General features: G+C 36.4%; 1 protein-coding gene across 1 annotated transcript in view; it reads left to right on the plus strand.

Moving 5' to 3' along the window:
• CSMD1 (CUB and Sushi multiple domains 1) overlaps positions 1–14,671 on the plus strand; it is a 1,117,781-nt gene that overhangs the window by 590,654 nt on the left and 512,456 nt on the right. The window contains exon 5 of the mRNA XM_039568608.1: positions 2,691–2,898. Coding sequence (XP_039424542.1) covers positions 2,691–2,898 — 208 coding nt within the window. The remainder of the gene's footprint in view (positions 1–2,690; positions 2,899–14,671) is intronic.

The following is a 14,671-nucleotide window of genomic DNA, read 5'->3' on the forward strand; positions in this document are numbered from 1 at the left end:
TCTGTCAGAGAGAAAATACTCTCTGGTTCAAGCTGGTTTCTGCGGTCTTACCTAGCTGACTAATGGTCTCTTTCTGTTTCTGTGTTAGCTTGGTTTCTTGCAAACCTCTTCAAAATGGTGTTGTGAATAGATTAAAGAGCTGTGCATCCCTTTGGGCAGATAGCTGTAGTAGTGTGAGTTCCTTTGGCTCGCATTGGTAATGCACAGTGTATAAATTTAGATTTTTGCATGTGGCTGTCAGAAATAATGAACTACATTTCAGATGTAAAATTCTGAGCTTTAGAGCTCAAAGATTATTCAAGGCCTCTAGCAGGAACAGTGAGGAGTATTGTATTTACCACTAGTATGTTACTTAATGTCAGTATAAACACAGTGGGAGATGGTATAATTGAGAATGCTGTCGTAACGAAATTTAACAGCAGCAGCTAGCACCAAAGAGATATGGCTGACTTAGGATTTTGCTCATCTTGCTGGTTACCCTGCATGGGAAAAGTCTGCTTGCTGGCTTTCAAGAATACAGGTGGAACTGTTATGTGTTAGAAACTGAAACTCAAAAGTGCAGGCACAGGATGTATGAAGTTAATTTGTTTTTCTTTGCTGGGTTGGATGATGATCTGAAATGAACTGCTAGAAAGTTATTTAATTAAAAAAAAAAAAAAAAAAGAAAAACCACAAAAGCAAAACCGAAACAACAACAAAAAACCAAAACACACACAAAAACACTAGGAGAAAGGGTCATATCAGATATCATTTATTAACAAACCTCAATTCTCCTGTCTGATTTATTATAGATTTACAGTAGCTTTCAAATTATTTTAATCTTTGAATGTATTATGCATCAGGAAATTTGAATTTGATTCTCAGCTTTATCCATGGTTCTTTAATTTTCACTTCCTTTCCCCCTTTCATTCCTCAGAGTCACAATGGCCTTTTCAATATACCCTGTATGAAAAGCCAGAAATTGAGGAAGGAATCACAGAAATGGCCTGATTTCACCAACAAAAAGAAATATTTTAGGAGATTCGATCTATTCTAGCCCTATTCCTTCATTTTAAAAAAGAACACATAAATATTGGGGTCTGAAAAGTAAGATATGAAATTAATTGAAAAGACATGACCTCCTCTGAAAAATTTGTGTGCCAAGAAATTAAATCAGTAAGGCTTTGGTAGCCAAGGTTATGTTACATTTATGTATGTCAAAATTTACTTTGCATGTAGAATAGTAAAGATAGATACCTGTTTGAACCCTTCAGCAGCTTTCTCTCTTCTTTTTAGTCAAATTAATGCTCTATATGTTACTTAAACATTAAAGAAATTATTCTGTTTCTGCCTTACTTCCAATTCTTCCTTTAATTTCCATCACTTATCAGCTATTTAGCCCCTTTTAATAGTCTCCTTTTTCTAATGTCCAGCCACAGTATTCTTCCTTTGATTCACATGAGTCCTTTTTTCCTCCGAGTCTTCTTTTAAAATACACTTTCACTGACAGGCTTTCAATTATGATTGAGAAGAGCAGCTCTACTCCTACCCCTTTCTATTGTCTTAATTAGCTATTCAGTTATTATTCTAATTAGACAATAAGCTCCTTGTGTTATGCACCCTGCCAAACTATGTGTTTTTAAATCTCCACGTTATAGTATGCAAATAATACCTAATGATAGTAGCAGTAAGTTAAGATGGTAAAACCGCATGATGAAATGCATCTCTTCTGATCCTTCACCTATGCGGAAGTATTTTTAATTACTATTGCTTTAGCTTTCATAGCCACATTATCAAACAGCAAAAGCCACCTGAAGAATTTTTAAATTCTTATGTCAATGAATTGTATGGATGACATATTTTTTTATTTGGGGTTTTTTAATTATATGTTCCAAATACCAAATACTACTGATAATCCGCAAGTTTTTGAAGCTTTCAATGAAATCTTACTGAGCAAGGAAGATATAAGATGTTTGCTAAATCCTTTGGCAAAATACTAAGTAACATTCAAGATTTAGGAGGAAATTCCTATGCTTTGCATTTTTAAAAAAAAATTTGTTAATAATCATTAAAAACTGTATATTATTAACTGATGATGCATGAACCTTGCAAGGTCCACCTGGCAACAAAACCTTCTGAATTCATTTGTCATCTGTAAACATCCTGATTCAGAACAAAAAAAAAAAGAAAAAATAGAAAGGATAGTATGATGTTATTAATGCTTCCTAGTTTAGGACAGCTTTTAAATCTATAAGAATTTTTTTTTTTTAATAAGAAATAAGTGGAAGAAAATAATTGTTCAGTATTTTTAAATTTGTATCACAGAGAGTCTAACTGTGTTTCTGTGATTTTGTGCCCAGGTCTTTTTTAGGCTTCTTCTGTGCACACTTCGGCAGAGCCAGGTTCTCCAAACCAGCTCAAAATAGCTGTCCCTTCCAACCTTCATTCTTGTTTGGCCTGATGCTAAAGTGACACCAACAGGGAAAAAAAAGTCAGAAAACCAAAACCAAAAACCTCTGCTGCTTAAAGGCCAGAAAATATTCCATTCCATTCCATTCCATTCACCTGGATAATATTTTGTTCCTGTGTGTGCATATATTTATGGATCCTCAGTGGGTAGAGAAGAGATGGGTTTGCTATGGCAGAAACATGGATGGTGCTTCACTTGTTTGAAGTGCAGCTTCATTAGTAATTGATATTCTGTTCATCAGCTGAAGGAGCTTGTGGAGGGACACTACGTGGGACAAGTGGAACTATTTCAAGTCCACACTTCCCTTCTGAGTATGAAAATAATGCTGATTGCACCTGGACCATATTGGCTGAACCAGGAGACACCATTGCTTTGGTCTTTACTGACTTCCAGTTAGAGGAAGGATATGACTTCTTAGAGATCAGTGGAACAGAAGCACCATCAATATGGTAAGTCAGAGATCTTGTAAAGGTCTCATTTCCTGTTTTTCTTTTATTGGTGCTTATCTGAAAAGATATTAAAGGATATTTAAGTTATTTTCTACCTGTTAGTAATGACCATTTTTTATGCATTTTCTTTGGACCCCTTCACCTTTCAGAACGGAAAAAAAGAGTTTGCCTCTGTTTCTTTCCACATCTCTACCCTTCCTCTTCTTTTCCTCCATCTTCCAGAGTTATATTTGTAAGGTATCTTACAAGTAAGGTTTTAATTCATGTTACATATTTGAAGTTGGTATAAGAACATTTTCTGATGCTGTGTCTTGAATGACTTATTATGGTATTGTACTTCAACAATGAAAGTAGTGAGCAAAAGTCAGCCTCAGTAAAACAGGAATATATAGACAGCTAATAGATGACATCTTTTTTTAAACAGGCTATAATTCAGTCTTACTACATGTACTCGTGTGCAAGCATTACTATCTTTATGCTAGCTGATGTTAAATCTGTTTGCTTAGCAATATTAGGGATTAGTAATTGTAATACTAAATCTACATTCTCTCTACTAAGTAAAAGATGATAGTTCTGCCTGTGGGAATGGATTAAATTGTGGAACAGTTTGTATTATGATTTCTTTGCAGGCTACATATGCAGGTTTTTCATCCTTTTCATCTCTGAGAACGTCTTGTGCTTGACATATGCACCATTGCTATAAAATTTAGCCTAGAAAAATGCAGATCTACTCACAGATGACTGATGGTTATTATTTTCAGAATGCCTTTCTAGAGATAGGAAGCAATCCCACTGTTATTTTAATGTCATAACAGGATAGACAGTACAATACATTAATAATTGTGAAGTTCTAGCTAGCATCTGATCTTTTGAAAATATAGCAATAAAAATGTGTGGTAACTATGCTTGGAAACTATGTAAAAACTTTGGTTGCAAGACACATGTAGATTTATGTCACAAGATTACTCTCTAACATTTCCACATGACCCAAAGTTGTGTAATGGCAGTCAGTGAAGCAGCTTGGTACCAAATTAAGTGTTCATGTCTGTCCGAAGCACAGCCTGAGAGTACTCCCTTGCCTCTCACTCATGCACAGACATACACAACAATCATCAATGACAGAGTTTTCTTCTGAGGACTTCTAAGGATCAGAGCTGAAATCTTGAAGGGGAAGAACTAATGCAATTTTGCTGCAGAACATAAAAGTCTGTCCATTTGATTTCGTATAAGGCACGCTACTAGACACTTAAAAACATGCTTGTGCTTTTGATTTCTGGTAATAGATGAAGTAGAATATGAGCAGAAGGCATTGGAAACATTCTACATTGATCTCATGTAATATCGATCAGCTTTACATTGGAAATCAGAGATATAATAAGAATTTATTTTCTCCTAGAATTCAGTATCAACATTTTTCTTGTTGTCTGTGGTGTGTTGGAGATTATTTAGCACTGATCACTAAAACCTGGATTTACTGTGCGTTCCTAAAATCATAGAATCATAATATAATCTGGATTAGAGGGAACCTAAAAAGACCATCTAGTAAGAGCACTCTACTGTGAGTAAGGACTTCTTTAATTGGAGCAGGTCGCTCAGTCCTGACCTTGAATGTTTCTGGGGATGGGCATCCAGCACCTCTCAGGGCAACCTTTTCCAGTGTTTTTCCACCCTCACTATCAACAAATGTCTTCTTTATATGTAGTCTAAATCTACCCTCTTTAAAATCATTACCCCTTGTCCTATCACAACAGGTTCTGCTAAAAAATCTGTTCCTCTCTTTCTTATAAACCTCTTTTAAGTACTGAAAGGCTGGATCAAGATCTCCACAGAGACTTCTCTTTGCAGGCTAAACAGCCACAACTCTCTCAGCCTTTTCTCATGAGAGGTGTTCAGGCCTTATCATTTTTGTGGCCCTCCTCTGTACTTGGTTGAACAGGTCCATGTCTTTCCTGTTCCAAGGATCCCAGAGCTGGATGCAGCAGTGCAAGTGGGGTCTCACCAGAGCAGAGCACAGGGGCACAATCCCCTCACTTGCCCTGCTGGCCATGCTGCTTTTGATGGAGCCCAGGACACAACTGGCTTTCTGGGCCACACAGTGCCAGCTTGTGTCCAGCCTCTCACCCACCAGCCCCCCAGAGTCCTTCTTGGCAGGGCTGCTCTCAATCTGTTCATACCCCAGCCTGCATTGATACGGGGGGTTGTCCTGACCCAGGTGCAGCACCTTACACTTGGCATTGTTGACCCTCATGAGTTTTCTATGGCCTACTTTTCGAGCTTGTCCTGGTACCTCTGGATGGCATCCTATCCCTCAGGTTTGTCAACGTCACCACACATTTTGGCATCATCAGTAAACTTGCTGAGGGTGCACTTTATCCCACTCCCCATGTCACTGATGAAGACACTAAACAGTACTGGCATCGGTGATATCAGTGAAGGATTGGTACAGTATCACTGATGAAAGTCTGGAGAAGCTATGGGGAGTTTTGTAAGAAATGTTTAAAGGATTATTGGAAAATTTGGAATGAAGCTACACATTCAGCTATATTTGAGCCAGAACAGTTACCATAGCGACATTAGAGCCATGCTAAATGTAGTGCATTCTGTAATATGCTAAAATCAGCTGTGTGTTTAAATGGGAAGTTGTTCCATACTTAAAACTAATGGTCTAGGGGTGTTATCATCTTAAAATGTGACTTTTTTTTAATTGCTCCCTTTTATTGTATCTGGCATCATGTCAACAGCTTTAGACATTAATTCTATATTAGGAGACACATATTCCATTAGCGCAGTCTGGTAATTAGGATTGTTTTTTCCCTTAAAGGAATATTTGCTGTAAAATAAGCAAAAAAAGACACATACATGAGCACTGTAAAACCTAGAAAGAGAACAAGAATAAAGAAAGTAATTTCAGACTGATGATTCTTAAGTGGTTTTAGTGCATGATGCAATATGTCTGGATTACCCTCTCCAAATACATCAGCAAGGTAAGAAGCAGCTCCAGCATGACTGCAGTAAAAGCAGGATGGACTTTTTTTTTAAGTAAAGCAATGGAATTGCAAGAACAAGTGGAATCTAAATGCTGAAGGAAAGTAATCTGATATATCTATAAAATATGTAAATAAGAGATTTTATGTTATAGTAATTACATAGATTATATGTCTTATTCCTATATAATATTAATATTTATTATATTACTTATCTGACACACGTTTCTAAACCTTCTATAACATGTTCAGTTAATTTCCGTTTTATATAGCTGACTGTTGTTTTGTTTTCCAATGCATTGATAAGGAAAACAAAATTTGTTTACCTTTTCTTGTTTTTAAAATCACTCATACGGTCCATCCTAATGCAATTAGTTTATAAAAGAGTTAAGAGACATTATTTTATGTACATGATACAGTTAGAAGGTGTAAAGCCATTCAAGGTTTGCTTGTTGGGGGTTTTTTGGTTTGTTTTGAGTGTTTTTTTCTTCTTGTTTTTTCTAATTAAAGAGCAGTTATATAGCTCTGGATCTTGAATGAATATAGGTGATCGCATTTTTAATTCTGCTTTGAATCAATAGAAGTGTCAACAGGCTTAAAAAGAGGAACATCAGTGTTTGCAAAATGAATGTGAAGGACATAGTAAAGGCTTTTAATCTGTAAAAAGAAGTAGGAGTAATATCAGTTAGACTGTAGGTGAAATAAATCTTTTTGAATTTGAATAATTTTCTTAGTTTTCTATTTTATAAGGAGTTTTAGGTGTAAAATAATTTTATTTTGAGTTAGTAAGCTACTGCTTGCAATGCCACAAACTTGTGGGAGCATAACAGATAAGACTGCCTCTGCTACGTGTGGAGCCCATCTCCACGTCGATCAAAAGGCAGATCTTTTGGGTCCAAAGGGCTCCTCTGTTGTTAATTATTAGAACATTAAAAAAAAAAAAAATCTGAGCATTGAAAATAACTTTTAAAATTCTTCCAAGCATGTCCTTTTAGATCTCTGCATAAGTTATATGGTACTTAAAATTAAATCAAGGTTGCACTTAGAAGTATCTTAAGTATGTTAGAAATCCAGACTTCAACCAAACACAGTTTTGAAATAGAAATCTGTTACTTAGGGTAAGCATCCTATTGAAAATCTCTTAGTCTTTCCCAAGACTCCTCCTTGAGATGGAAGTTTGGGGTTTTTTATTATTATTTGTAGGTTGGATAAAGCTGGGCAATTCACATGGGCATAGATAGATAGATCCAACTCAGGCTTTTTCATGTAAATGTGGCTTGGCCATGGTTTTTACAAGACCATCAAGTTATCTTATACTGTTAGACTGTGCATGAAAGGTGATTGTGATACTAAGAATAATCCTGCAATTATTATTTTTTAACTTGGAATCTTAATTTTGAACAAATTTTGTTCAAAAATTATTTTTTTTTCTCTTTGACCAGATAATATTGATTTTATCTTACTGTGCTTCAATTTAAAGCCAAAATTATTATCCTTCACATTTTTGTCGGTATTTGCCAATGCAGGAGAATGAACTACACTTCATACTTTTTAGTCTAAATTAATTTCCTAATACTATTTAAAATTACCTTTAAGATTATTATGACTTCCTTATAAATCATCTCAATATCATAGTGAAAGGCCATAAAAGTGTATGTGGATGTGAGAGTGATTTGAAAGCAGTAGTAATGAATTGCTATAATCTTGGCATACAATTTGACATAAGTATCTGGAGTCCTCTGAAACTCACTTCTTATTTCTGTGTTAATGAATAATTCCTATAACAGCTGGATACTATTTTGTGTTTCGTAGCTAAATGCACCAGTTCAAACACTCAGTTATATTTCAAAATAGTAGGATTTCAATTTGTATGCTTTCTCTCCTGTTAATAGATCTGTTGTAATCTTAATTATCACCCTCCTTGTGAGAGGCCTATAGCAAAGTTATTCATGAGGAAATGGAGTGGTCTAGATCACCTTTTTGATAGATCTCTATGGCCATAGATCCAGACATCCGAGCTGAATGTTTAGCTCAGAATTACATAATTAGACAGCTAAAGAGCACCATCTATTGGTTTGCTGTAAAAAGATGTATCGTTTGTGGATCACCTTCAATAAAGTTGCTCTACACCAGAAAAAGGCTTGGGACATACCTGTGCCAATATAAGGCACTATTTTTGTTTCCTTCTCCATTAGGTGAGAAAGGATATGCCATGGCCATGCAACAAAGGGGAGGCAGTTAGAGTACAACTTTTTTATTTGAGAAAACTAATACATTTTTATTAATTTATGGGTAATTGCTTACTTCTTTTAGCCTCCTTAGAGATATCATGACCATCATTCCTTTTTCGTGTCACTAGTGAAATTCTGCAAAGTCAAATGCTTGTCTTGGAGTTCTCTTGCTGTCTACTAGTTTTTGGAAGCTCTTACCTTTCTCTAGCTTGTAACTGGATTTCCCCTATTACCTGTTTTGGTTAGGAAACCAATAAGTATAAGCTTCTCTACTGGATAACCTGTCCATCTGACATGCCATGAACCACATTTGGGGTTTTTTTCAGGAAAACAAGTTGCATAGTTACCCTCAGATTCTTCCTATTGACTTTCATGGTGCAAAGTTTTCAGTTTCCATGTAAATATTATGTAATCTATCACATTTGGAAATTAGCAATAATGTTACCTTGCACTTGAACTCAACCTATCAAATATATGTAGCAACACAAAAACATTTAAAACTTATTTACTGTAGAGCACTATTCAGTTCCAAACCCCCAAGATACATTAGAAGGATAAAGAAACTTTTAAGGGGAGTGGCTAATGTAGAATTTGTGCCTATATGAAGAGCTTTTTAAGACTGAAAAATATAGTGATCCTGACAGAACATTACAGATTTTTAATTCATAATATGTTTATTTACCTGAGTAGAATTAAAATTCTGTTAATTAAATACATTTTTGCTAACAGATTTCTTCCATACATCATTCGTTCAGACTCTTGCTACAGCAGACATCTTCAGAAGGGATTTACATATTGGAAACTGAATAAATGACAGAAAAATCTCCAAAATAAGTAATATGGCAAACACCGTGTCCCTTTAAAAAGCTCAGTGGAATACATCTTCTCCCCACCTTCTGAGTCCTGTCAGTTGCTGCCTTTGGTACTGATGCTTGTCACTCTGGGTTTCTCCTACCTGTTTTCTGTTGGCAATATCTACGCTCCCACTGCTCCCTTCACTCCCAGAAATGTGTCCTGTTTCTGCATCCTCCCTCGGCATTTCCTGCTGTGTTCAATGGTTTAAGCCTAAAATCCATTAACATTTATCCCAATAAAGAATGGAAAAATCATAGTTGATCCTGGTTTCTCGTAGATAAAGGGTTGAAAAACATATACCCCCAAGCATTTTTTTTTGTTTCTTTTTAAAGTCAGCCATGTGGTTTACTCCTAGTCAAAATGGTGTATCAAAAGTTTTCAAACAAAGTGCTGAACTTGAGTTCCTGTGGAGTTGTGTGATCTTGGAGAGAATGTCTCACTGGTATCAGAGCTGTTAAGCACAGTCTCAGAAAGTATTATCCCCACTCACGTATTAGGGAATTTATAAAGAAAATTGGCAGAGTGTTTTGCATAGGACATCAGCTATGTATACTAAACAAGTCATACAGGAAACCGGTGTACTCTAGTTCTAAAAGTATTGCTTTCCAGAGTCTTTTGAAATTCCCTGAGTGGGAAATAGCAAGTATTAATTCAGTATCTATAGCCAGTTCTTTTTTTAATAGCAGTTTCTAAACCCAAACATACGCAGATAAACAACTTCTTCACTCCTACAGTTCTCCCATAATAAGGATTAATAAGCTGATATCATCAGTGATCTATCTTGTACTTGGCTATATTTATCAAAATCATCATGTTTCAAAATGGATTTTCTTCAGGCATTCAAATGCCTACTTGAAAAATGAATTATCCACAGTTGTAAGTAAATTTTTAGCAGTCTTGGGGAAATACAGTGAACACTGCTCAGTATCTTTGGAGTCTATGGAAATTTAAAAAAAAAAAAAAAGTGGACTGGACAGTTAGTGAACGGTTTGCCCTCCCTAAAATTTATGTAAGAGAGAAGATGAAACCTGACTAGGCTTAAGAAAGCAAAGCTGCAGGGAAATTGGTATCTTAAGACAGCGTTACATTTATTTCTACTATCCTGGGCATTATCTTCCTTTTGCTTTCAGCATCCTAGTAGCAATTTGGGTTTTTTTATTGTTTTGATACAGAGGAACATGACAGGTTTTTGGTTTTTTTTTATTTAAGTGTATATTAAATAATTCAGTATAAATGATATAAGGAAATGAGCTCTGCTATTTGCAGTGACAAAACTGCAGATTCTAATTGCTGAAATGGCCATAATGAAGACAGGAAAAAAGAGTGCAAGTAGTGGTTTCAAACATAAGCTGAAATGTAGCATCCAAATTTGTGTGTGATCTCTGAGTTGGTGGCATTGCACTGGAAGAAAGGAAGTGTTGGAGGGAATAAGGACCACCATTTTCCTTTCTATTGTATGTTGTATGTGTACATATATATATATATATATATATATATATATATATATGTATGTATATTATCTTTTGGTTAATCTGATTTAAAAAAACCCAACATTGTACAGAGTCCTGCTGCAAAGACAAACCTATTTAAGGCTCACTTAATAAATATGTTTAGTTTATGATAATATCTCACATAGAAATCTTGCAAAAGTTCTTAGACTTGTATTTGAAGAAAGTTTCTGAAATGCATCACTTACCTCTTGTAGTTTTTTCATGCTAAATAATATATATATAAAAGTACGTATTAGTATCTGTATGCATAAAAGTGTGTTGGATGTTTTGCAAGGATTATGACCTTAAAATAAATAGGAGGGTAAATATACTTCATGCTAATAGTAGGGACTAAACTCATATAATGTCTTGCCTGTGTTAGCTGTAAGAACACAGAGACCACTTAGCTGTTAACACCAGCATGTGAGTCGCGTATGAAGTGAGAAGTACAGAGGCACTAAATTGATGCTTAATTCACAGAACACTATTGCTTTCTTTGCACCTATTAATTTACAGCCTACTGTGCTGAAGAGGCATAAAGGCTTCATTCATAGCACATCACAAACTGACAGAAACATAAGAGTGAGAGAACTCACTTAAGGAAACACTGTGACCCACAGTATAATTTTCCACTATATTTAAAAGAACATAAAAAGCACTAGATTTTTAAAATTAAGTATATGAGCACAGTTTAAATACATTAACAGAGAGCTCAGATTACTTAAAATATCACTACTTTACTTTGTTTCTAAATAGATTTTATAACCCTGGGGATTCAGTGTGCTCCTAAAATACCCTTCTACTGGGTCTGTTGCATTATTCTAGAATATCTATAAAATTAGCTTCATTTGTTCACGAAACTCGACATTGGATTCAGGAAAATATGTTTTAATGATGAAACAGTTCATGTCAATGTACTTTTCTTGGAGATATTTATGAATCATTAAATTTCTTGCTTTTGCACAGTATCTATCCATCGCAGCCAACCTGAAGTGTAAAACAAAACAAACAGATATCTTGACTTCTGGAATGTTACATTAAGTTCTTCCTCTCTCTCCCCTTTTGCCATACACCCCTACCAGGGATTCTAGGTTTGCATGCAATAATCCCAGTAGTTCTGAAAATGCACACCTACTCACTGATTAAGAAACCAAACTAAACCAAAACAAAACAAAAACTGAAACAAACCAACAACCCCCCCCAAGACCCCCAACAAACCCACAAACAAACAAAAACTGATTTAAATTTAAATCTAATTTAAACTGGAGTTGTCAAATCTATATTTCTTTTGACATCTGTGTTACCACATGAGAAGGAAAAAGTTTAATAGAGACAATCTTGCTGTTAATACATCTCTGCATGTAAATATGAAGTCTCAAACTTGTAGAAATAATACAATTCAGGTCATCTGGTCAAATCCCATTAACAGAGGGACTACTAGATCAGTCTGGAAAACAAAAAGAAAGTTATTCCCTGGACATTATGCCAAATTCTAGTTTTTGACACTGGTACATAATTTAGCAATAATATCAGAAAGGAAATCAATCATGGTGTAAAGTTACACTGACATGGGTAGTGGCCTGTTTTCCCATTAAGATCAGTGAGGATGAAGGATGGTAATTTACCAGACTGCTCTTTTAAAGCACTGTAGTTTTCTATCATATTTTTCAAATATATTAGAATTTTAATATTAACTATTGCAATTTTCTAAAAGATATAGTGGGTTTTAATACATCCTGGGTTTTTTGGCATATGCTTTCAAACACCCAAGTATATGAAAATTTGTTTGGTAGGAATTAGCATAGTTAAATGTGTTCTTACTTTCCAGCATATAAAATGATCTCAGCAATTATTCATCACATTTTAAGAGAAGAACAGAATTTTACAATTGTAGGGGTTCTGTCCAAAATACTCATTACTGTTTACCTTCTGTGAGATAAGAATTAGGAGAAAAGCAAATCAGGCACCAAACTTGAAAGAATATAAAGAAGTTTATTAACAGACCTAAAAGAGGGAAAAAGAAAAAATAAAATCATACCACACCTTCAGAACACTTCTCCTCCCCCCACCTTTCTCCCTTCTCCCACTGAAAATGTAAAAAGACAATCCTTGAGATGTTCAGTCTGTTTACCACTTCTGTAATAACCTTGTTCAGTTCATTTAGGAAGAGGAGTCTCTCTTGCCCATGCTATGAACATATTATCACAATGAGACAGCTGCCCGGGTTGGTTCTCTGCACACACCATGTGAGAGTCCCTTCCCACGACTTGCAGCTTTTCCCACAACTGCTTTCGAGTGTCCAATCTTGAGCTACTGGGGTACAATTTTAAGGTTGAGCCATTCAGAAACAAAAGTTCACCCATCTCTGGGAGCATTTCATCTGTAAGAATAGAGGCCCTTCTCCTTCCCTGGGAGCAAAGGGTCTTCCTCATCTTCATCTCTAGGACTATCTCTGGGAGCATCTCTAGGAACAGAGGTCTTCCCCTTTCCATGTGGAGTGAGAGTCGTCATTGCTTCCATCTCTCCCTGTTCAAACTTCTCATGAAATTACAGCTGCTTCAACATCTGCTTATCTCAGCATAGGTGCTTTTGCTCAGAAGATGAATGCTCCACCCCCCATGCCTTCATGAAATTACAACGGGTACTCTGATACATCATAGCTTCACAACAGAATTTCAGCTTTAAGCATCTCCTCTTTCTCCTCCCTGAGGTTTTCAGCTCTTCACAGCACTAAAAGGGTTAATCTCACCTAGGCCTTGCAGCTGGAATGTCGCTTATCGCTGTTGGTCACATGATCTTTGCTGGGCAGCAGTGGGCAGCTTTCAGCTGAATCTTGACTGCACTGGAGAGGGGGAGGCGGGCTGCTCTGTCTGCACAGAGCAGGGCTGGGGGGGGGGGGAGGGTGGTTCCACGGCTGGAACAGGGCCCATTGGCTCCAGGATGGCCGTGACCTGGCCCAGCCTGGCCCGAGCAGGGCCTGGGCCGGGCCCACTGGCCCCTGCATGGGGCCCGCAGCCACCTGTCCCAGCACGGAAACAAGAGAGAGCTGTGGGAGGGGTTTGTCTATTCTCAAGTGTGGATCACAGAGGCGGTCACAATTTTAAATAGCTTAAAAAATTGTCCATATTCAAACTGGCCAGCTGATAGGTTCTGTCAGGTCATAGAGGAGCTGTAAGCACCCCTTAGCAAGAACATCACTTCCAGGACTATGCTTGCTAACCCATGACATAGGGGTTAATATAGGTTTGCTTTATTTTTTTTCTGGATGTACTGAAAGCATGGTACATAACAACTAAAACATTTGTTAGTAATTTGGGTTGTTTTCTTTCCAGCAATATATACCAAAGTAGACATACCCCTCCAGAAAACTCTTCCTGAATTTCTACTGCAAGATTTCTAGGCCAACTACCCATTAATTCGTTGAATGTTTTTTCTGCTGAGACCAGTGCTGTGCTCTACAGCAGCTCAAAGTAAACCTGCCAATGAACTGTTCTTACAGTTAATAAATACCTTGGCCCCGGGTATCGCTGTTTAGTTAGCACACAGAATACATCGATTATTTCTTTGACTCTAAAAGAATGTTAAATTGAATTTAAATAACATGTTTATTGATGGCTACTCTTTTTTTAACGCCTGCACAGTAGGCTAGTGATCGGACTTAATGGATTTTCTGCAGAGGTCTGCACTTAGAAAATACTGTGCTGTTGTGTATCTCTGATGTTTTAAAGGGGTAGTTACAGCACAGAAACTTTGGGTATGATTTGTAGCGGTGACTGAGATATTGTTTCTGTTTATCCAATCTCCCAGATGGGCAAGGGAGAAGACAATCAGCAGGGAAAGCAATTTGCTGTGAATAAAAAGAAAACACTAGATTTTGCTAGTTTAGCCAAGCTTGCAGCAGCACCACAGTGAAGAGTGAGAAATTCAGATGTAAAACATTTAAACAAAAATGGAAACACTAATGATTACTTTTTATACCTTGGATGCTGATGGGCATTTTAACTGAAAAACTATTCCATATTCTGTTAAGATTGGCAAATTGGAAAAGAAAGGAATGCCTCATGATTAAAACAAATTGTGCTTCTCTTTAAAATCTGGGTCTTATATGTGCTTTATTCATAGCGTTGCTATGTCATGTTAACTATTATCTTCAGACAGGATTTGTGCAAGGTTTTGCCAATATTGTGGTCCTCATTTCTCATATATTTGGGTT

The sequence above is a fragment of the Corvus cornix genome, chromosome 3, assembly GCF_000738735.6.
Source record: "Corvus cornix cornix isolate S_Up_H32 chromosome 3, ASM73873v5, whole genome shotgun sequence".
Taxonomy (NCBI): domain Eukaryota; kingdom Metazoa; phylum Chordata; class Aves; order Passeriformes; family Corvidae; genus Corvus; species Corvus cornix.